At 45.4% G+C, this 25,018-nt stretch overlaps 1 protein-coding gene across 1 annotated transcript; it reads left to right on the top strand.

Annotated features, from left to right (window-relative positions):
- Positions 1–602: 602 nt before the first annotated feature.
- LOC144767633 (alpha-crystallin B chain-like) lies at positions 603–23,123 on the top strand. The gene is made up of 3 exons (XM_078651033.1): positions 603–885; positions 21,092–21,214; positions 22,479–23,123. Exons 1-3 carry the CDS (start codon positions 691–693, stop codon positions 22,674–22,676), a joined length of 516 nt encoding a protein of 171 aa, XP_078507159.1. The 5' UTR covers positions 603–690; the 3' UTR covers positions 22,677–23,123.
- The last annotated feature ends 1,895 nt before the right edge of the window (positions 23,124–25,018 follow it).

The raw sequence follows: 25,018 nt of genomic DNA, 5'->3' as shown, positions 1-25,018 counted from the left end.
CTGCTTCTTTCCCTTCTCTCGCTGCTTCTTTCCCTTCTCTCGTTGCTTCTCTTTCCCTTCTCTCGCTGCTTCTCTCTCTTTCCCTCTCTCGCTGCTTCGCTCTCTTTCCCTCTCTCGCTGCTTCTTTCTCTTTCCCTTCTCTCGCTGCCTCTCCTTCTTTCCCTTCTCTCGCTGCTTCTCTCGCTGCTTCTCTCGCTGCTTCTCTCTCTTTCCCTCTCTTGCTGCTTCTCTCTCTTTCCCTTCTCTCGCTGCTTCTTTCCCTTCTCTCGCTGCTTCTCCTTCTTTCCCTTCTCTCGCTGCTTCTTTCCCTTCTCTCGCTGCTTCTCCTTCTTTCCCTTCTCTCGCTGCTTCTCTCTCTTTCCCTCTCTCGCTGCTTCGCTCTCGCCCCCTCTCTCGCAGCTTCTCTTCCCTCTCTCGCTGCTTCTCTCGTCCCTCCTCTCCTGGTGGCCCTCCTGTCCCCGCCCTCCTCCTCTCCCTGGTGACAGGTTCGCCCGGGGCTCCTCGCCTGGAATGATCTGCCCCACCCCCGCTGGCACCCCTCCTCTTCTGTAATCTTCTGGCTCCTTCCAGGGGCCGCGGCGCGGGGTATAAAAGGAGGAGCGGAGGCGCCTGGCAGACAAGGACTGCAGGAGGCGCTAGAGAAACTCCCGCTCTGACACCGGAATACCCGCGACCCTCGCACCCGCCGCCATGGACGTCACCATCAGCCACCCCTGGATGCGGCGCCCCTGGTTCCCGGGCCCCTTCTTCCCCAGCCGCCTCTTCGACCAGCGCTTCGGCGAGGGGCTCCTGGACACCGACCTCCTCCCCGGCTTCTCGGGCAGCGTCTTCCCCTATGCCCGGACCCCCAGCCTGCACCTCCCGCTGGAGACCGGCCTCTCCGAGGTAAGTCACTTGTGGAGTGCAGCCGCGGCAGGGGCATGAACCCACCGATATAGCCTATGAGAGTTTATACTCTTCAGAAACTCACTGATCTTATCAAATGTGTGTAACTCGCTGTGCTATCTGTGTGTATGGGATGCTATGTGGTCAAACACTTTAAATAGCATCGTTTCTAGGCTCTTTAAAGTTGCAGTCTTTGAGCAACGCTACATATTAGTAAGACAGGTTTACCGCAACATTTTTCTAAAGGGAGGTGGGTGGCTAACTAGTATAGTTCACCGTGTACTGCGGTGGGAAGACCAATCAACGGGGTGTGAACATGCGCCCTTTCTTATGCAGTTACGAGAAGGAGCCGCGTTAACCCGCTGAGCTACCTCACTAACGTTGGAAGCTGGGAACTGCCCATTACACTGACTCTGCCTATCATTTTCAGCGGTGACGGCGTGTTGTACTTTATTACAGTTCGCAGGCATTTTAGGAGCTTAGGCCCACATGCATCAATCTAGGATTTTGCATTTCTTAAATAGCGAAAAATAAGGAATCGCTATTTAGGAAATGCAAAATGCTATGCATCAAGAAATCCTAAAAGTTTTTAGGATTTCTTAATTTTCGGAAATTGCGATTCCTTAATTGCGAAGTGCAATTAAGGAATGGCATTACATTGATTCCTATGGGTCTAGAGGCCCATAGGAATCAATGTAGTCAATTGGAAGGCAGTCTCAAATTGCGAGTGGCACTTTGAACATTTCATGGGTGCAGGGGGGGGTCCAAAGGACCCCCCCCTGCACCCCTGAAATGTACATTTCAGTACAAGTTACATACACACATGTCCTAAGGACATGTGTGTCTGTAACTGGACAGTTTAAAAAATTCATTTTCAAGCATTTTTAAACAATTTCGCAAATTACCACGAGGTTGAACCTCGTGGTAATTTGCACTTCCAATTTGAATTTTCGCAATTTTTTATTAAATGATGCATTGCTTTTAAGGAATTGCAAATTTGCAATTCCTTAAAAGCAATCGCATTTTTGGAATTCGGTAAAAATAACGAATTACTCAAAAAAGCTTGATGCATCCCAAACACATATTTAGGAAGTGCAAACGGCCGAATTTACCGATTCGCACCGTTTGCACTTCCTAAATACGTTGATGCATGTGGCCCTTAGTTAAATAATGGTTGCACTCCTTCTTATTGTATTGTATTTGCATTTATATAGCGCTTACTACCCCGGACAGGCGTCGAAGTGCTTTTTCGGCGGGTAGCACGCTACTCCAGAAACCATAAAGGATTAGTCCAGAATTAGTATAGTGAAATATGAAAGTAATTTGAGTGGACGATATTAATCAGTTATTTGGATTGAAAAGGATAGAAGTAGGGAAAAAAAGGTTTGCCTTTATATAGCACTTGTTAATCCTAATGGGGTGTTAAAGCACTTTCTTGACCAGTAGCACGCTACTCTGGAACCCACAAGGTTTAGTGGTGAATTAGTATAGTGAAATATGAAAGTATTTGAGTGGTGGATATTAATCAGTTATTTGGATTGAGAAGGATTTTTGGAGGGATAGAGGAGCGCTTGTTACCCTTGGTGGGCTGTTGAAGCGTTTTTTTTGGCGAGTTGCACGCTGCTCTGGAACCCATTAAAGGATTAGTGTTGAATTAGTATAGTGAAATATGAAAGTAATTTGAGTGGTGTGAATAGGAAGTAATCTCTGAACTGCGTATCCCAGAATACACCGTGACTCACTCAGTAAAGTATAAAGACCAGCGTCAACTTGCTGCGCTCACGTCAGCCTGGTGTGTTAGTGCAGTAGGGTGCCCACTAGTCGAGCTTGTGGCCAGTGCAGCCTTTCATCCTTCAGAGGTTGATAAAAGTGCTGCATTGGGGGTGCACATGCAGAATCTGCTCCCAGCGCCGAGGGTCGGTGCTCCTGCAGTGGTGTTGTTGCACCAATATAGATGTTCAGGCGTCCAGGGACTCCAGGGACGAAGCGTTCGTCGGCTGGCAGCCCTGGGCCGAGTGTTTATTGTTGACATGCAGCAGCACCAAGCTTTCTGGAAGGGGCGGAGATCTGAGAGTGCCAGGGGCGGAGCTACTGGGGGGCAGGAAATACAAATACTGCAGAGAACCTTCTAGAAGTGGCGAGCTGGTGAGACAAAATGAGAGTTGCGGGGGCAGGCGGAAAGAGGGAGAGAAACAAAAAGTGAGAAGTGGGGGATTCTTCAAAGAGGGAAGGACACATAAAAACAATAATACCGTTGGAGTTGGGTCATCCGTCTGGGAGCACGGATCCGTGGCGCGGCTCACCCTGTGCTTCTGAGCCTGTGTGTCCACGAATGACCCCAGTAGAGCAGGCGGAATTGTGTTGTGCATGACTGTTCTTGCTTTGGTTGTGTCCTTGTGTGCCCACTTTTGCACATGGGTGAGCGCGTCACACTGCTCTGGCAGCGATGGGTCTGTGTGCGCCTCTCTAAGAATCTGCGTCTGTTTGTGGGCGTGACCTGAGCGACGATGTTGCATCCGCCTGGAGATATGCTTGTGCATATATGGCAATATTCACCTTTTGAGATGTCGAAGATTCAAGGTTTGATTTCTGTCTGGGAACCTGTTCAGATTTCATGCCATATATCACCCGCCCGGCGACTGCTCCTCTTTCTTGGAGGAACTCACCGACTTCGCCACCGACCAATACTCTCAAAGTGACAGACAGATTTTTCTGGGAGACTTTAATCTTCACTGGGGCTCTTTGGAAGACTCCGCTGCCAATAAGCTTGCCACTTTTCTCTCAATTAAAGAGCTTATCCAACACTGCACAGAACCAACACACTCTAAGGGTTCAGTTCTGGACCTTGTTATATCCAAAGCAGATATGCTAAATGTTGCTGTCCCTATTCCAGTAGTCTGGTCCGATCACTTCCTCATCCCCTTCTCTCTTTACCTATCTCACTCTGTAACTCTTGGCCAACCTAAAAGGACTACTGATAGAGCGCGCGAGGCCACCCGACCAATAGTTTTCGCCGTTTCCGGCTTCAGGGCCCATATACTTTCAAAATCACCATATACATCGATCAGGTGGCTTCACGAGCTCTACCAATTTGTGTGTGTGTGTTCCCTGCTATTATTTCTCAGTGCACCCGACTTACCATCCACCGCTGCGGGTACCTAATGACCACAATGAATCAGGGAGCTAGCTGTAAAGAAAGGCAGCAAAATACAAACCCAACCAATAACATTCAAATACTGTTTAAATGACCACGGACAACTGGAAGTTTTAAAATGTTTATCTAAAGTTCGTTTTCTTCATGCATCAAGTATACAAGAATGAGACAATCAATGACCAAGATAATGTAAATTATGTAGCTATATAAAAATAATGATAGGGTAATCATTGAAATACTGATATAAAATGGAAGAGAAAATACTATGCAATTCAGTAATATCTAAACATGGGCAGACTAAGTATGGGTAACTATAGAAGGGCCTATAATGAATAACACGCTTCACTTAAAGTAAAGGGGCCTTTGAACAGTCTAGGCAATGAAGTTCTAGACCATATCAGAAAATTACAAACTGCAATGCAAAATATAATTTCTAACCAATGAGAAGACATAGGAACAAAACTTATGAAAATATGTAGTTGACTTTCAAATAGTTGCGGAAAGGCATGGAAAATATAACATATGCAATGATGAACTTTATTAAAGCAAAAGTTAGAAATTCAGAAGGTGCGAGATTTTAAGAGTTTCAGAGCAATATTTACCTAGAATGGTGTGGAAACCAAACCCTGGCCACGGGTCAGTTAAGGACAGGAAACCCTCAAGGAAGGATAACCCTCAAAGGACAGCAGGTGCAGAATGGACACCCCGGATAGGACAGGATACCCTCGGAATAGGAGTCAGGACAGGACCCTCAGGACAGGACAGCAAACCCTCAGGACAGGACCTCTTCAGGACAGGACCGGAACCCACAGTTCGGAAGCAACGCCTGCGCTCCACCCGCTCTGCAGCTATCGATCAAGACCCCGATTGGGTCAGCGAACTCCCAGCTAAGTGCTTCGCCAGCACTTTAAGGTTCAGTAGAACCTTAGTCTATGGTCAAATTCGGACAGAGTGCTTCGCAGCGCTCTGTATCTTCAGTCACCTATTGAGTGCGTTGGGTCAGTGACAGGTCAGCTAAACCAGACAAGTCGGACGACTCCCCAGGGGAACCCAGGGTAGATATACAGTTTGGGGACAGTGTACCACCCCCCAATGTTGCAAAGTGTCAGAATCCCTCAATTTGGATTGGTCCTAAGGTAGGATTTGGGTAACACACCAATCACAACCTAGCGCTTCAAGCCTACATTTGCATAGGAGGGTACCGCCTAACTAGATTGGGGTTCCCATGAGAAATAGTGTAGAAATACAATGGCAATTTTAACAATGTTGCGCTGTGAGAACATATGATTGGTTCAGCCGAGTTTTCAGGTCGTTTCTCAGGAGCATCTTGCTCATCACTGCCAACTGGCTGTTTTCCATCAGTCAAGGTCTGCTCTGCCTCGGCAAGTCGCGCAGGCGCAGAAAGGACCTCCAAGATGGTTCTCGGTACAGACAAAACCCCATTCCCCGCGGTACATGAAAAGTAAGCGAAAAACAAATTAATACATAGTAATGTCATTATGAAAACACATCACAGGGTTTGTACTTTTAACTCATCATCAAGAAATAAACTTATGCATTTAAATGTTAGCCACATTGATACAGACACAAGAGCAGTGGCACGAGCAGTACCACATGATAAGCACAGCTATGAATTACGCATGCGCATAACTTTCCCTCCACTTCTGCAGACGCGTCAGGACACGTGAGTGTGGCTGACGCATGCGCAGTAACTAAATACAAGCGGCGGCCATTTTACAAACACGGTTTAATATAGTTAGGAATACACATAGGCAAGCGTCATAAACTTTACTCAAACTTAATATAAATGTTAGTAAGACGTACATTGATTACCTTGTTATACATAAATGAGGTTCTTGACTTCGGCAAGCCGCAAAATATGCGAAGCTTTGCTTCATCAATCCCCTCTTTGATGATATTTACTATCATCACAAAATATAATGGAACCAGATGCCAACTTTCTTTCACACTTTATAAAGTTCTATCTCTTCCAGCAATCGTTCTAACTTTTCTCTTTCAGTTCTAGTAGGGTGAGAAGTCTTCACCTTTTTGTATATATGGTCATTCACTTCCTCTAATTCGATCTCATCCACACTTCGTTTCACTCCTCTTGCATTCACCTCGTGCTTTTTGGTGCGCTTGCGGTATTTACAGCATATAAAAATGAAAAATATAATAAGACCTATAATACCAATTGGCATCAGTATCTTGAACAATAAGCTTTTACCTACGCTAGCAAGCCAATGACCTACATTTGAGAGACCATCTACCAGTCTCTTCCAGGCACTATCAACCTCGAGTGGTTTGAGTTCCTTTGTCAAATTAGTAATATTTTTCACATATCTTTTGATCTGTACACTTTTATCCGGAATATACGTGCAACAATGTTGCGCCTTCAACATCCGGCAGACTCCGCCCTCTTTCGCTAATAAGGTGTCAAGAGCAAGTCGATTCTGCAAAACCATTGATCTGATCGCAACCATTTCAGTATTGACCAGCAGAAATCCATGAGCTGGTTCAGTAGACAGCACATCCACTATAGTAGACAATTTGCAAATTCTGTGAGTGTTCAGAACCACTCCCACTCCAGGTATCAGTGCACTGAAAATGCTACCCATAATTTCACCTATACTTTCTCTTTTACTACGCACTAAGCCATTAGTATCTTCATTGCTTCCAGCTTTTCCATTCACATGGTATATTTTCGGGAAGACAATGCCAAAATAGCAGCTTCCATACCAGTGATCCGGCAATTTGAAATAAGCCTTGTCCCCGCAAATATAATAAATTCCAGGAAACACCGGCTCTGACCCATTTTTGAAACCCCAACCTCCAATTACCTTGTAATTATGTTTGCATTCACTGGAACCAATGAAAACATTATTATAATAGCTAGTCTTCTCGCGGTGAAGACATAGCTTGCCTTTCTTTTCAAAATCCAGCAACAGAGCAGGACCCGCTCCACCAGATGAGGTGCCTTCCATGTTCTCTGCCCATCTTGGCTTTTTCTGACTTTCGTCATTAGCCTTCTTTTGAATTTTAATTCTTCTTTTCTCTGCCATGTTCAGGAACATCTTTTCCTGCTCACGCAAAGAACAAGTCAAGTTATCTCTGTGTGCGTCTGCTATGTCAATGTTACCTATAGTCAGAAAGTAGTCTCCCATATATCTTATGGTGTCACTTTTGGTATGTACAGGATTCAAGTTCCCACGTATAGGAAGCTCAGAAAAAATCACGTCATTATTAGAATAATAATATTGTAACGGTCCTCTTTTGTAAAATAAACTAGCTAAAATGCTACAGGAGATTCCATATGTCAACGGCAAGTGATGGTATGTCACGCCTTCAGCCACAGAAGTAGGTAGCTTCATGCAGACATAGCAATCTTCAATTTCCATAGTCTCTACATAGTGTATTAACAAATTTGCAAAAACATTTAAGTGTGTCCTGTTCTTAATTCCATGATAATGTAGTCCTCCCTCGTCTGATGCTTCTAAGTCTCGTTTTGTTTGTCTCAGTGCTCTCTCATGTCTTGCTACACTCTGTGTTGTCAGCTCCTCACTGTCAGTATTTACAACTTCAGTAGGGACAATATTAGTATCTTTACTTACAGCAAAGGGAATGAAAATTGTTAGTCCTATCCAGATGACTATCAGTACTACTACACTACATATACACACCTTGCAACACGTCTTGAAACGGCTGCAACTAGGTCTACCATTCACTGTTGAATCAGACATTTTTGCTCAGAAGGAGTTTCTCGACCCCTCTTTTTGGCTTTACACAACTAGCTTACTTTGTGCAAATTCACGGTGGTTCGTCTTCTTCTTCAGCTGAGTACTCAGGGACGGGCTCTCCGTCGCTCACGTCAGTTATATCAAGATCTTCAAGTTCTTCCAAAACCAGTGTCCATTCAGGAGACTTGTACTTTTTGTTTTGTCTTTTTATTCGTTCACTCCTTCTTTTGGAAGAGTTTTCTTCTTGCTCTGCTATCCGAGCACTTCTTCTTGCTTCTGCACGTTTTTCTTCCACAGTCTTTATCCTTAGCCTCAATCTTTTTACAAACCTAGGCTCAAGGTTGTTTCTTTTCTTTAGTCTCTTAGTCGGTACTTGGACTTCACTTTCTTCTCTTATTCTCTTGTTCTCTTTCGCTTGTGGCAATTCTTCTTCACTTTCTTCTTCTACTTCCCCTATCTGGCTAGTTCCAGGGCTAGCATCAAATTCTTCTGCCTGGTTGCTAATCTGGCCTTGTTCAGGAATATTTTGTTTTTGGCTTTCGATTGTCTCTGATTCTGTTTCTGTTTCCTGAACCCGTTCTTCTAACCCTATCTGATCCTGTTCAAGCACTTCGATCTCTTGATTTTCTTCTGCTCGAATTATCACTCTATTTCTAATCTCTCCCTTATCCGCATCAGGTGTTAGCGGTGGTGTATCGAACACCTGTTCTGTCCCTGTCTGACCTTCTCCTTCCTCAGTTTTGATGTGAATCTCAAGCGGCTGAGGTTCTTCGCCTGTGCCTTGCTTTTCCTGACTAATCCACTCCCTACCTTCACAAAGTCGTTCTCTTGTTCTGATGGGATCTTCGGTCAGATCAATCATCGGTATCCATTCTTCTGGCCATATGCTTGGCAGCTCGTCTTCAGCTACTCCTGGCTCAGTTTCCTGGACCTCTTCAGCAGGCTGGATTCTTGGCAGTTCGTAGTCAACTACTCCTGGGCCAACGTCTGCTGTTCCTGCAACCTGACTGGTGCTGGGCTGCTCGTTGTCAGCTGCTTCTGGTCTGGCTCCTGCAGAGTCCTCTGCTGGTTGCCCTTCTTCTGCAAATTCTTTGTCTGGTAATACCTTCTGGGTGTGTCCAGCGTGGATCCACTGGGGAACACCTGCGACCTTCACTGCAGTGGTTGTTACCAGGATTACTTGGCGTTTCTTTCCCCACCTTGGTGCCAGACAATTTGATCGAGTGTGCTTCTTTATTTTGACCCAGTCTCCTGGAACCAAGCTGTGGAGAGGAGTCGTTGGATTGAGGATGCCGTCGTCTCCAATCTGGCGAGAGATAGAACGCACTTGGTCACCCAATCTTCTGCAGTATTCAAGCACCAAATCATCAGTAATACTCAACAGTTTGCTTCCTGGCACCCATGCTTGTCTCATCACTCTTCCCATAATGATTTCATGGGGACTTAGGCCTGTCTTGCGGTCAGGAACACTTCTCAGTCCCATCAGGACCAGAGGCAGGGCCTTCACCCAGGTCATGCCAGTAGCATCTGTCAGCTTTGCTAGTCTGTTTTTGATAGTTCCATTTACTTGTTCCACTATTCCAGAAGCCTCTGGGTGGTATGCACAATGTAGTTTTTGCCTTATTCCAAAGGCCTTACAGAGTTCAGCCAGTATTTCATTCTGGAAATGTCCACCCTTATCTGATTCAATAATGTATGGTATCCCGAATCTAGGTATCAGTTCTTTTAGTAAACACTTCGCTACTGTCAGTGCGTCACTTTGGGGAGTAGGGTAAGCTTCTACCCATTTTGAAAATACGCACACAATGACAAGGACATATCGCTTTCCTTCACAACGGGGCATGGTGATGAAATCAATCTGTATTCTTATAAAGGGACCCCCTGATCTCCCAATTTTACTCAGTTCAACCATTGTCCTCTTGCCTGGGTTCATCTGTTGACATGACAGGCACCTCTGGCAGAGGGACTCTGCTACCTTCCTGAACTTTTTACTGTACCAAGTCTGTTGAAAAACCAGAATCATGGCATCCCTACCAATGTGTGATCCTTCGTGTATCAATCTTGCCATTGTGCCAAGCAAGTGTCGGGGTAACACAGGCATACCAGTTGGGCCCAGAATCACACCATCCACACGTCTCGGTCTACACCCATCCTCCTTCCATTTCTCTCTTTCTTGCCAAGGAGCCGATTCCTGCCACTCTCTCACTTCATCCCATGTAGGCACTTCTTCAAACACCTGAAGTTGGCAGCTGGTTCCTGGCCCCCCTCGTTTTGGATTTACAATATACCGATCTTTGGCGCACCATTGGGCCACTCGATCAGCATAATCGTTTCCCAGTGATACTTTGTCCATGCTTTTCTTATGAGCAGCACATTTTACCACTGCCAGTTCCTTGGGTAACTGGATGGCCTCTAAAAGGTCATGAACAACCTTTGCATTCCGAATGGGAGTACCTGAGGAAGTCATGAATTCCCTCTGTAGCCACAATTGGCCAAAGTCATGCACAACTCCATAACAGTACTGACTGTCAGTATACACTGTTATGCGTAAGTTCTTCCCAATTTTGCAAGCTTTTATCATAGCAATCAATTCGGCTACTTGTGCAGACTTGATGTTATATAGGTAACCTGCTTCTTCAATTTTTGTTAAAGAGACTACTGCATAAGCAGCACTCAGGCCTCCTAGTTCATGTCTTAGACAGGAACCATCCACAAATAGTTCTTTATCATGTTCAGGCAATGGCGCTTCTTTTATGTCTGGGCGTGGTTTAGTACTGAACTCTGTCAGGTCCATGCAATCATGTTCATCATCATCCCCACCTTCCATTTCCAAGGGGTCGGGCAGTAAGGTGGCAGGGTTCAGAATACCGCACCTAACAATGCTTACATTTGCTGCACCCACAAGAATCCTCTCGTATTTAGTCAGCCGACTAGGGGTGAGATACTGCGTTTTAGTTCTGGTCAATAGAATTACTACTCCGTGTGAAACATACACAGTCACAGGATGTCCCATGACAATGGACTCACTTTGTTCTAAACTTGCACAGGTAGCAGCTACTGCTTTCAGACATCCTGGTAACCCAGCAGCTACTGGGTCCAAAGTGGCAGAGAAATAGGCCACAGGCCTTCTGGTCGTGCCATGTTCTTGAGTCAGGACTGACAATGCGCAATTATCGCGAGTGTCACAGAATAAGGCAAATTCTTTGGAATAATCAGGCATTCCCAGCGCAGGGGCTGTACACAGACAGTTTTTCAGTCTTGTGAAAGCCATTAGGCTTTCATCGTCCCACTCTACAATATCTGGCATTCCTCTCGTGGTCATTTTTATTAAAGGCCTGGCTAAGGCTGCAAATCCCAGAATCCACTGCCTGCAGTACCCTAGTACACCCAAGAACATTCTGACGTCTTTTTGAGTACGGGGCAACTGCATCTTTTGAATTATTCTCACTCTTTCTGATGTGACTTTTCTGACACCCTTTTCTATCTGGTGTCCTAGATATTTCACTGATTTCGCGCAGAACTGTAGTTTGTCAGGGGCCACTTTATGCCCTTTCTCACACAGATGATTTAGGAGGGCAATGGTGTCAACTACACAGTCCCTATGACTTTTAGACGCCAGTAGAAGGTCGTCTATGTACTGCACTAAGACAGAGTTCCCAGGTAAGATCAAAGTCTCTAGACATTTTTTCAAGATCTGATTAAAGATAGAAGGGCTCTCTGTATACCCTTGAGGGACCCGGTTCCAGCAATACACGTGACCTTCAAAGGCAAACGAGAAAAGAAATTTGCTGTCGGGGTGCAAGGGTATCGAAAAGAATGCATGGCATAAATCAATCACAGTGAACCACTCAGCATCCCAAGGAATCTGGTACAATATCACTGCTGGGTTCGGGACAATAGGGCAGCAAGGAACTACAATTTTGTTTACCTTTCTTAGGTCTTGCACTACCCTATACTTGCCACTAGGCTTCTTGATGCCCATAATCGGTGAGTTGCATGGGCTACTCATTACTTCCTGTATGATGTCTCCTTCTAATAATTTTTGAATTTCCAGAGTGACACCTGCTTTCACTTCAGCATTCATTCGGTAGGGCTTAGTGTTAGGATATACTGCATTGTCCTTGATGGCTATCTGTATGGGGTCCACATCTTTCATCAACCCTACATCTTTTCCAGTGAAATCCCACACCTCTGGCTTTACTGCTTCCTGTAGTTCTTGGGGCAAGTCCTGCAGGGTCAATCTTTTAATTTCTGAGTCAGGTCTAAGTAACAATAGTTTATAAATGCCATCTTCATCCGGGGTCTGTATTTCAACACCCTTTGGTGTGCAAAAGATGGTACAGTACATTTTGCACAGCAAATCACGACCCAGTAGATTCACTGGACTGGTGTCACAGACGACAAATCTATGCATCTGTTTAAAATTTCCAATTGAAATCTCCATTGGTTCGGTAACAGGAGTACTAATCAATTGATTAGATACACCCACTACTTGGATATTTTCTCCCGAGAGGGGTAGGTTTGGAACGTCCACTGTTCTTACAGTAGAACGGGTAGCGCCAGTGTCCAACAGAAAGGTGACATCATTTCCGTCAACCTTTCCTTCAATGTATGGTCCAGACTGGTCTACCGGCAAGGAAGCGCCAAGCACGCACTCCTCGTCCTCCCCTCTCAGGCCCCGTCAGTCCTGATCATTACAAAGGAAGGTATCATTTAGCAGATACTGCGAAGTTGCTGTATTTCTGTTCTCACCGCTTTCCCAAACTTCTATCTCATCACCCTCTGCCTGCTTTCCCCTGTATACCTGCTTTGGTGCACGAGGCACCTGTACTGTTTTTACCTGTGGTTGAGTCTTTCTTGGTCTTTCTTTCTGCGTCTGTGGAGTTAAATCAGGAGTTTTTGCATTATCATCTAATAATTGGGGACACTCGTTTCGCCAGTGTCCAATTTCGCCGCACTGATGGCAGGGAAATTTCTTCATAGCCTCTTCCCTGCTAAATTTGGGCCGGGGCTTTCCTCCACCCCCTCCCCCAGGACTTTTGTTCTCAGCATTTTTAACCATGTTACTCAATTGTTTTTCCTGCTGTTCTGCGAGCTTCACCTGAGCCCACATCGCCTTTTCCTTAAGGGCCTTTTTCTTTTCTGCCATCTCGTCCTCGCAGTACTTAGCGTACCGCAGGACCTCATCCATCTTCTTTGTATGCCAACAGATTTTATTATCCTTTATCCACTGACAAATTTCAGGTCTTAAACCATTTACAAACCTGTAAATAAAGTGTGTCATGTCCTTCAAATCGATGTTATCAATACCACTGTATGTTTTAAATACCTGCAATAACCTCTCATAGAAGGAGTGCACTGTCTCGTCCCTTTCCTGTGTTGTTCTATCTATTTTTGTCCAATCAGTTTCCTTTGCGGGCACCTTTTCTTTCAAATGCTGAATCACCTGGTCATATTTTCGCATGACATCCTTTGATGGCTCCCCTGTTTCCTTATTTCTTGGGTACTCTTCAGTAGGCCAGTCTATGGCTATTTTACACTGGGTCCATAAATCTACCGGAACCACAATGTCGAAAAACCCATCCAGGTCTTTCCACAGACATTTCTGTACCTTCACGAACCTCTCCACCTGCCTGTACCAGTCCACTGGTTTTTCTCGTAATTTTGGAAAATCGTTCGTAAAGGACACAATATCCTGTCTAGACCAGGGAACATGCACATATTTCCCTCCTGGAACTTCGCGCATGGGGCATAACTGCTCAGGTTTTTCTACCTCCCTTAAAGCAAATTCAGGAGTCACTTGTCGGGAGCGAACCTCTTCCCTCTTTTTCGCCCACCTGCTTCTCCATCTTTCCACATCTCCCCATTTCTGCAGTACCCCCATTAATTCTTTAATCTGCAACTTTTTTCCCGCCACATTCAGATGCTCTATATCTTTGTCTGAGAAGTCTGCTCTGTACGGTTTCTGTAAGGGCTTGGATTTTGAGATATCTACCCCCATACTAACTGCTGTTTCGGTCAGTTTTTCGTGGAGCACTCTGGTGTTCCTTGTAAAGCTTTTACATATGAACGACAATTCTTCTTCAGTGTAAGTGTTCAATCGATCCAACCCCACATTCCCTGCCATTAATTCTTCTATTTCTACCCTCAGCTTGTAGAGGTCTAAAGGTTTCGTTTGCGGAGTTTGTTTCTCTAATTCACGACTCCAACTCTCAATTTCATCCGGAGTTACCAGAGAGACATTCCTAGTACCTGTTGCTGACTCTAATTTAATTTCTTTTGTATTAAAAGGGTTATGCCTCTGCTGCATTCCCTTTCCGGTCTGTTTGTTTGGCAAGTCCAAGAACGCAACTTCAGACTCGCACTCACTGGACTGATCATCTATGATTATCGGTTCCTGTCTCGGGGGTGCCATGACTGGGGTCATAACTGGAGTAATCGGATTTCCCTGACCATTTCCGTATAACGGGACCACCGGTCCAATAGTTACTGGAATAGTCAATGCCTCAGGACTGGTATTTAACTGGGAGATTTTCTGAATTATTTCTGTCCTTTGTCTAGCTAGAGCCTCTTGCTCCTTTTCCACTAGTATCCTTCTTAAAGTTGTGTCATGTAATATCTGTGGGGTCAGTGGAGGAGTAAAACTCGGGGCAGTGGGATGCGTTTCACTTGGTCCTCCACCATAATTTGGTTTCGGGAATAAAGTTCCAGTGTTAAAGGACCTGCGTTCTTCCTCATATGGAGGTTGAACAAAAGGCAGTCCTGAATTCAATGGTTTCTCTTCCTTTTCATACAGGGATCTGGGAAGGAACATTTTTGTGCGTGAATACTTTTCTTCCTGACTTGCGGGCACTTTTGGATATATATCCCTTGTTTCCGTTGGTTCGGGTTTCTCCAAATAGGGTAACCCTTGACCACCCCCTCCCAGTCCTAGGGACCTGTCTTCTTCCTTGAGGAAGTGGCGTCGGGGAGCATCTCCTACACTGGAAGGTCGGGTTCCCTCATTATAAGGTGGCGGACTCCTGGTACAGATGTCATCTATCAATTCATCATCTGATTCCCCCGGACCCCCCCAATGTTTACACTTTTCGGTGCTTTTCTCACCTGCTCCAACGTTATGACATGCCGGCATCATGGGAAACAGACCCTCAACAATCATGCTCTGCCTCCACTGTTTCATCCTTTTATCCCTGGACTCCTGTTTCTGCCTGGGGTACCACTTGGTCAAACCCTTGTCCATTCGGGGTCTTTCTCTTTCAAAAGCCTCAATCTCCCATTCCTCTAATGCCTCATACTGCGTTAGTCTTGGCCTGGGATGCAGTTCATTCATTCGGGTTCTTAAATTAAATAAGATCCTACCATTGAAAGTACCATCTAACGGAAAAGCCAATACTCCGTCATCTTTTGTGTACTTCACCCAATTCTCCAACCATACACAGGTATTGTACCCTCGGTCAAACATCATAAATGAGGCGGGAGTATTGGGTGGTGGGACAAGAACACCTTCTCTAGATTTAATCGGTTTGTCCGTTTTAAAATAATTTTTCACCTTACTTACAAGGGACATTTTTCTCTTAGTTCCGTACATGATATCGTATCTATTTGTTTTCCACTGATCCCTTTCAAACCCTAGGTGCCTTGGATCAGGTCTAGTTCCTGTAGTCTGCGAGTGCCACATACGACTTCTACGCTAAACTTTGTTTATAAACTACCTCCAATCAGAACGCGCTTCGGAAATCCGTGCAACCAATGGGTGCGCGACACTGAATAATCTCCGCCAATGGGTGCGCGGCCCCTTCGTGAGACAGTTCCCACGCTCTGGCGCTCACCCCTCCTTTACAATCTCAGCTCCGCTACCCGCCCGCTGCTTCTACCAATCCCAGCGCGGCACGGAGTGACGTCAGAGGCGCTTCGCGACTGACTCCCTCCCTTCACAAGGTAACGGAAACTTTCTTTCTTTTAAAGTGCTCAGTGCTTGGTTATTTTACAACAAATACACATTCGCCACAGTGCTCAAGTGTCTAGCCAGAGAAAGAATTGTTTTACTGCAAGTAAACTACTTCCATTTACTTTTCACTCGCTGCGGGCAGATCTCTTCCGCCTACCCTTCACTCTAGCATCGGTGAACCTGTTATTCCCCTAAACTCATCCACTTCTTTCCGGGATATATTCCGAGTTTAAGGTTTCTCAGCGGACCCCTCTGCTTTCACGCTAGCTCCGAGGAACCTGCTACTCTTCCGATGTGACCCTTACTAGGTTACGCCACTATGGGAATTTTGCCAATGAACCCCGTTACTGTCATTTATTCACACATGTATTCAGAAAACCCTAGTTAGTGCTTCCCGGTTATCCTAACCTGCACCTAACTTTCCACGAGCCTGTGACCTCAGGACAATGGATTCTATTCACCACTTGCCCTTTCAATTCCCCGGGGAGTTCGGACAACATGAAACGATACGGTTTACAAATGCATGGATTAGTACATATAACAATATAAGAACAAGAATAATAACAATGCAAAAATTCATGAGTTTCAGCAGCGTATTCACAAGAGAATGATCAGGTCTCTTAGAACAGCCGCTCTTCTAGCAGCATCAATATACTAGCAGCTTCCGACTCAACTAGTCCACTAATCCCTGCCTTACTCTCAACTAGTCCCTAACCATCCTCTAGCTACCAGTAAAACTGATAGAGCGCGCGAGGCCACCCGACCAATAGTTTTCGCCGTTTCCGGCTTCAGGGCCCATATACTTTCAAAATCACCATATACATCGATCAGGTGGCTTCACGAGCTCTACCAATTTGTGTGTGTGTGTTCCCTGCTATTATTTCTCAGTGCACCCGACTTACCATCCACCGCTGCGGGTACCTAATGACCACAATGAATCAGGGAGCTAGCTGTAAAGAAAGGCAGCAAAATACAAACCCAACCAATAACATTCAAATACTGTTTAAATGACCACGGACAACTGGAAGTTTTAAAATGTTTATCTAAAGTTCGTTTTCTTCATGCATTAAGTATACAAGAATGAGACAATCAATGACCAAGATAATGTAAATTATGTAGCTATATAAAAATAATGATAGGGTAATCATTGAAATACTGATATAAAATGCAAGAGAAAATACTATGCAATTCAGTAATATCTAAACATGGGCAGACTAAGTATGGGTAACTATAGAAGGGCCTATAATGAATAACACGCTTCACTTAAAGTAAAGGGGCCTTTGAACAGTCTAGGCAATGAAGTTCTAGACCATATCAGAAAATTACAAACTGCAATGCAAAATATAATTTCTAACCAATGAGAAGACATAGGAACAAAACTTATGAAAATATGTAGTTGACTTTCAAATAGTTGCGGAAAGGCATGGAAAATATAACATATGCAATGATGAACTTTATTAAAGCAAAAGTTAGAAATTCAGAAGGTGCGAGATTTTAAGAGTTTCAGAGCAATATTTACCTAGAATGGTGTGGAAACCAAACCCTGGCCACGGGTCAGTTAAGGACAGGAAACCCTCAAGGAAGGAAAACCCTCAAAGGACAGCAGGTGCAGAATGGACACCCCGGATAGGACAGGATACCCTCGGAATAGGAGTCAGGACAGGACCCTCAGGACAGGACAGCAAACCCTCAGGACAGGACCTCTTCAGGACAGGACCGGAACCCACAGTTCGGAAGCAACGCCTGCGCTCCACCCGCTCTGCAGCTATCGATCAAGACCCCGATTGGGTCAGCGAACTCCCAGCTAAGTGCTTCGCCAGCACTTTAAGGTTCAGTAGAACCTTAGTCTATGGTCAAATTCGGACAGAGTGCTTCGCAGCGCTCTGTATCTTCAGTCACCTATTGAGTGCGTTGGGTCAGTGACAGGTCAGCTAAACCAGACAAGTCGGACGACTCCCCAGGGGAACCCAGGGTAGATATACAGTTTGGGGACAGTGTACCACCCCCCAATGTTGCAAAGTGTCAGAATCCCTCAATTTGGATTGGTCCTAAGGTAGGATTTGGGTAACACACCAATCACAACCTAGCGCTTCAAGCCTACATTTGCATAGGAGGGTACCGCCTAACTAGATTGGGGTTCCCATGAGAAATAGTGTAGAAATACAATGGCAATTTTAACAATGTTGCGCTGTGAGAACATATGATTGGTTCAGCCGAGTTTTCAGGTCGTTTCTCAGGAGCATCTTGCTCATCACTGCCAACTGGCTGTTTTCCATCAGTCAAGGTCTGCTCTGCCTCGGCAAGTCGCGCAGGCGCAGAAAGGACCTCCAAGATGGTTCTCGGTACAGACAAAACCCCATTCCCCGCGGTACATGAAAAGTAAGCGAAAAACAAATTAATACATAGTAATGTCATTATGAAAACACATCACAGGGTTTGTACTTTTAACTCATCATCAAGAAATAAACTTATGCATTTAAATGTTAGCCACATTGATACAGACACAAGAGCAGTGGCACGAGCAGTACCACATGATAAGCACAGCTATGAATTACGCATGCGCATAACTTTCCCTCCACTTCTGCAGACGCGTCAGGACACGTGAGTGTGGCTGACGCATGCGCAGTAACTAAATACAAGCGGCGGCCATTTTACAAACACGGTTTAATATAGTTAGGAATACACATAGGCAAGCGTCATAAACTTTACTCAAACTTAATATAAATGTTAGTAAGACGTACATTGATTACCTTGTTATACATAAATGAGGTTCTTGACTTCGGCAAGCCGCAAAATATGCGAAGCTTTGCTTCATCACTACTACCTGGTTCCGTAATACCAAACACATTGAGCTTGACATTCTTTGAGATTCTGCTATGATATCACTTCCAATGTTAGACCCTAATGCGGATGTCAATGATCGTACCTCCCAATTCCCAATGCCTCTCCAGCCTTGCAGTTGTATTTGATAGTGTTGCTCCACTTCAAAGCAAAATGAAAAGGCATATTCCTTGTGCTCCATGGTTCTATTAATCCCTTTATAAAGAAAGGAAGAACCTGAGAGTCCTGGAGAAACAACAGAGAATCTCCATCCACCACTAATCTCTCTATTCTGCGCTCAGCAAGATCGAAATACTACAAACGCATCTACCATGAAAAAGCATCACACTTCAGAACCCTCCTCGACTCAGCCAAAAACGCATCCAAAAACGATTTGACCTAATCAAAAATACAAACTTCTCTCCCTCAACCTTCAAGCCTGATGATCCTCCAAAGAAAGCAGCAGAATTCGCTATATTCTTTGATGAACATTGAAATCACTGGTGGATCAGGTCATTCACCCTAGCCCCCTAGAGCAGCGCAAATCCTTAGTCACTTGGCAGAACTTTGACGTCATCTCTTATGATGCCCTCCTCAAATGCATTTTCGAAACAAAACCCTCTAACCATTCTTTTGACCCCATCCCGAGTGACATTGCCATTGATTTCTACACTCTTTCCTATTGGACCAGCCTGGTTAACCTCTTCCTCAGCCAAGGCTCCCTTCTTGGTGCCCTTAAAACAGGACAGGTTACCCCACTTCTTCAAAAACCCTCCGCAATTGCAAATGACCTCAACAAATTCCGACCCATCGCCAACCTCCCTTTTCTTGCGAAAATCACAGAAAGATGATTAGCGAAACAACTTTCTTTGCATATTAAGGATAACAATCTTCTTGACAAATTCCAATCTGGTTTCATGCAAGACTGCAGCAATGAAACAGCCCTGCTGCAACTGATCGACGATTCCCTTCGTGTACTTGACTCGGGGGAGCCTTGTGATTCTTCTAGACCTTTCTGCAACCTTTGACACTGTTACTCACAACACTCTCCTAAACACTTTAAAACAGAGAAGGGGTTCGAAAGGCACAGTGCTTAAATAGTTTGCTTCATTCCTCTCTGAAAGATCTCAAGTGATTAAAATAGTGAGCAGCCTTTCGTCTTCAATGGCGGTAGGGCAAGGCGTCCCTCAAGGATCTATACTCACACCCACTTTGTCCAATTTTATTTGGAACCATTGGGAAATCTCCTAAGTAAATCTGGGATACGTTACCACCTCTATGCTGATGACACCCAAATCTACCTTAAGGTGTCTTCTGCACACGACATCTCATCCCACAACACTGCTCTCAACTCTATTCAAAACTGGATGTTAGTTCATCAAATCATTCTGAATCCCTCCAAAACTGAATTCCTCCTCCTTTATACGTCACTTTCTCCTCCTCCTGTTCAAACTTGTATGGATAAGCTGACTTTACAACAAACCTATCATTGTCGACAGCGCTAAATCCCTTGGGGTCATACTTGATAAAAGGCTCATTCTACACTACCACATCAATTTCATTGCAAAGAATGCACGTTACCAACTGCCCTTTCTCTGGGGGATTCGCTGCTTCTTTCCGGAGCAAGACCTTAAAAGCTTGGTCCAATCTCTGTTTCTCTCTAGATTGGACTATTGCAATTCTCTGCTCGCAGGCCTCCCCAAATCCCAACTTTCCCCTCTTAAATCTGTACTCCACTCAGCGGCTCATTTTGTATTTGGGGCCAAAAGAAGTGACCACATATCACCCATACTGTTTTCTCTGCGATGGCTTCCCATCGAATCAAGGTCAATCTACAAAACTGCCTGTATCACCCACAAAGCATTGCAGACGACCTGCCATCGATACCTGGCAAATAAACATGAAATCTCTGGAGGCTCTAGACCTTCACACAATGTGGAAAAGTTACTGCTTGAGCCCCCCCACCTTCATAAGGGAAAGATCAATGGCTCAACACTTCTCAGGCAATGCGGTTAGAATCTGGAACTAGCTTCCTTCACTACTCCGTACCACCACCTCTACCCTGACATTCAAAACTGACCTCAAATCTCTCCTCTTCCAAAGACACTTCCACAATTAATACATCCCTTTTCATGTCCCTCAAGGAAGTTGTTACAATGTTGTAAATATGTAATCTATGCGTTTATGATCTAATCCTAATGTGTTTTTGAGTTTTGCGTGACTGCCACCTATTGTTTTATTTTACTGTTTCATCTATCTCATTTGTATCTGTAACATGTAAGTATGTACATTTCCTCATATAACATACTTGGTTCTATTGTGAAGCGCTCTGATACCTTTGGGTAAAGTCCACACTGTATAAAATTACATTAAATAAATAAATTCATAACACTTGCCACAGGGTACTCTCGGCTCACGCGGGTTGCTATTTCCCTATAGGGTACTCTTAGCTCACACGTGCTAGCCGTTATTCTCGTCTCACTCCCGCATGTGCTTCCGTTGCTTACAGATGCTTTCAAGTCACACGTCTTTGTTCTCCTCCCACAGGTGAAGCTGGACAAGGACAAGTTCTCCATGCACCTGGACGTGAAACACTTCTCGCCAGAGGAGATCAACGTGAAAGTGATCGGAGACTGCGTGGAGGTGCACGCCAAGCACGAGGAGAGACAGGTGAGGCGCACTGTAGAGTTTATGGGTCACAGTCAGGTGGTGGGACCACGGGGGCACTATACATCCTGTGCACACCAGCATATGTACCCTCGATGCATTCTCAGTGGTCCCTAGTAACCTGTAGGAGAAGCCTTCAGCTGATGTTTCATGCCTCCCCCCCCCCAGCACGGAGGGGTGCCCATACCATACAAAGGAGTTGATACAAAGGGGTGCATCCCTCCACTTGAGAGGGGATGGACTCTGAGCCAAGAGTGGCATGGACCTAGATGCTCTGTTTCCCACCCTCACCAACCACCATCTGCTATTGGACTTGGGGACATATTATCAATGGAAGGCGATAAATATCGTAAAGCGCCCGTAGCGCTTTTTTATTTATTGCCGTATATCGCTGGAATTTATCGCCCGTTTAGCACGTTATTAACAACGCATATCACTGAGGCGATAACAATTCCAGCGATAGTGGGGATATCGCCGTTTTCCATGGAACAACGCTGGTTTTTCAGCGATGTTCCGTGGAAAACGGCGGCATTGTTGATGATAGGGCCCTGTGGTCATAACCCCACAATCCACCTCCCATGTAAGGTATGCCTTAGTCAGGAATTTAACAGACGTTAAATTCCTGCGTTAAGGCTGAGTTAGCGCAAAAAAGATCAACGCTACACCGGATGGGGCCTCGTTGTAAAATTTGCGATGCCCCGTTAGCGATATTTTATATTGAAGTTTTACCAGGCACGCCTACCTTGCATCTCATTAGCGATCAAAGAAACCGGGCAGTGAGGCAAGAAAACACGCGCTAGCATGTTCTCGTTACTAAATCAATATAATTATCACAGCTTTTCACCCGAAAACGGACGCTTAAGCGGCGATAATGTTATCGCCAGCCCTTGATAATATGCCCCTTAGTTTTCTCCGGTTAGTGAGGGGTTGGTCTTTACTAGTGATGACAAGCGTAGGCCCTGACGGACATTTTATCCTGACTTCCAGGCCCTGGGCATTGCTTCCAATCTGGGCCCGCCCTCTCCTGCCCAAGTCTAGCTTTGCCACCGCTCTTAGGTGAGGGAAGGGAGCTCTTGTGCACTGGGGACCAAAATGACTGATTATCATCTTTCCTCCCAGCTCCCCTGGGGAAGGTGGGGATGGGCCTAAATACAGATTTACAGAGACTGCACTTGTGGCGGGCTGTGGGAAGTTGGGGACGTGCCATGAGAGCGATGCTGGTTGCTCTTCACCTGTACTCACCCTCTTCTTCCTCCCTCCCCTGCAGGACGAGCACGGCTTCATCTCGCGAGAGTTCCACCGCCGCTACACCATCCCCAAGGTGGTGAACCCCGCGGCCATCACCAGCGCGCTTTCGCCTGACGGCATCCTGTCCATCGAGGCGCCCACGGCGGAGGCCAAGAAGCCCGAAGAGCGGACCATCCCCATTGTGTGCCAGGACAAGCCCGCTGTGGCCGGGAAGTGAGCCCGGGAGGAGCCCCGGCGCCATGCCTAGACTGTGCCCCCTGCAGCTGATGCTAAGCTGACCTTTGACCTTGGATACCAGGCTGAGAGACCACCCTCGAGGCGGACTGCCCACAAAACAAACATGGACGTTTCTTATAGACTATTGCTTGTGAGTGGCTGGCAAGGCTTGGCGAAGTTTGTGACTGACCCTGTCGAGGCTCCACTGGCCTTTAGGTAGCAGCGGCCGGAAACAGATTAACACTTGCCTCTGAGAACACTGTAATCTGGGGACAGTGCACACACATTACAGGACCCCGGGAAAATGCTCTCTCTGTGCACGGCCTGCTTCTATGCGCTTTTTCCACTCAATTTTGTGTGTTTTTGTTTCTATTCTCTGTTTTGTAACAAGTACAACGGTGCTGTGTACAGTAAAGAAATAAAGTGGGGCCTGGTTTGAGAAACAGGATTGGGCTTGTGTCTTCGGCTGCTAGGTGGACTTCCACGGACCAGGTATAATCTTAGGCCGCAAGGTTGGAGTAAGGGGGCGGGTTGTTCGGGACTTCTTTTTCTGGGGAGGGAGGTAACTGAACATTGATTTTACCTCTCTGGATCTACACAGTCCGTTGTGCAGGACATAGCTGAGGCCGCCTTTCAAAGTCCAGGACTGGCTTCTCCGGCCCTAGACTTTAGGACATCACCCCCAAAACTGTGGCCCCTCATGCTTCAAAGGGTTCTCATCCCTCCCTCCCGGGGGAGGTGGATGCATTTAATTTAAACTGAAGCCTGGTGTAACATGCACCACCACAGCAAACACAAGAGATGCTTTTCACCTGTCAGAGCAGCCTTTCATGGAAAGTTGGTTTTTCAGATCGGATTTTTACTGACAGTTTGAGTTGTTTTCATGTAGTACTTGATTCTACTCCTGTACTTGCGTTCAGCATTAGGATATACGTGTATGGCACATTTGCTAAGCAGAGGGCTGTTGTTCTGGTTCTCGTGGTGATTGTTGTAACTCATGGAACAATCATCTGTATATATATAACACAGAATAACAAAGCAAGCAAGACCTTTACCATCTCACCCTGATGGGGCTCCAAGCAAAGGGGTCTCCTTCAAGTATGTTCTTGCTTTGCAAGGAATCTCAGGAGACTGTAACCTTTAGTTCAACATCACACCCCTGAGACTGTAACAGAAAGGGCTTTCCTAGGACCTTGCTCAGTCCAGCTCTGTTAGGAGTCCTAGGCAGAGGGGACCTTTCTTTCATCGTCACACCCCAGGCTGAGGAACCCTAGGCAGAGGAGAGCTTTCTTGCATCATCACTGTTAGAACTGGGGGTCTCTAGTTGGCAATGGTTTGCACCTTTGTCCAAATAGGAACCTTTGCTTCTAGTAAAGGTAAGGGAGCTACACTCCTAAAAGAACCTCTGCTCAACCCTGTGGTATCTTGGCACGAGCAGGAAGGCTTATCTCAATTCTCCAAACATCGGCCAAGTTTCATTCTTGGATCAATGTTCTAAGTATAGCTATTGAGTGTAAAGGAATAATATATTTTACTTTAGACGTTCTATCTAACTCAGGTCTTTGAACTAGATTAAAATCACCTCCAATAATCACTGGACTATGGGTTAACAGAAGTTCAGCCTCTAATTTAATTAACGGATGTGGATTGTTCTGATTTGGGCCATACTAGCTAACACACACTAATGCCCTATTCTGAATTTTAATATTGGCTAATATCCATCTACCCGAAGAATCGGAAAGATGGCTTTCCAATTTAATTCCACTATTTGATCTAATAATTATTGCTACTCCTCTTGTACTACCCCTCTGCTGATTAAAGCAAACTACATCCTGGACCCAAGACCATTTTTTAAGCTCAGGCAAACATTCGCTTTCTTCTAGATGAGTTTCCTGTAAGAGGATGACATTCGCCTCAGCTTTCTTAAGGAACTCCATAATACGAGCCAATTTTCTCTTAGATCTCACCCCGTTCACATTCTATGAGATAAAATGCACCAAATTCTTATCCATTTATATAATACAAGACTCCCTCCCAATCGATACGCCGAGACATTCATTCAGTCTGTATTTAATTTTTAAAACCAATAAGGTCAAAAAAATGAATAAAGCCAAATCAATAGTAAACGGTAGGTCGAGGACACTAATTTTTTCTTTTTTCTCCCAAATGCTTCCAACACCCTGTGACCCCCCCACCCCACTCTCCCTCCACACCCAAGGAGAACCCCCCCTGATTATCTCTTTAGGCCAAAAACGCCTTTGCGATATCCCTATGAGGACGAGTCAAGTCCAGGTGCCTGTCTCGAATTAACAGTAACGCCTATGCATCCACATATAAGCTATA

This window comes from Lissotriton helveticus, chromosome 7 (genome assembly GCF_964261635.1).
Source record: "Lissotriton helveticus chromosome 7, aLisHel1.1, whole genome shotgun sequence".
NCBI classification, from domain to species: domain Eukaryota; kingdom Metazoa; phylum Chordata; class Amphibia; order Caudata; family Salamandridae; genus Lissotriton; species Lissotriton helveticus.
This window is presented reverse-complemented; position numbering and strand designations above follow the sequence as displayed.

Excerpts from the sequence above, each read along its gene's own strand:
- LOC144767633 (XM_078651033.1), top strand. The coding sequence starts at position 691 with ATGGACGTCACCATCAGCCACCCCTGGATGCGGCGCCCCTGGTTCCCG. Across the intron at positions 886-21,091 it reads TGGAGACCGGCCTCTCCGAG|GTGAAGCTGGACAAGGACAA; the intron begins GTAAGTCACTTG and ends CTCCTCCCACAG. Across the intron at positions 21,215-22,478 it reads CCAAGCACGAGGAGAGACAG|GACGAGCACGGCTTCATCTC; the intron begins GTGAGGCGCACT and ends CCTCCCCTGCAG.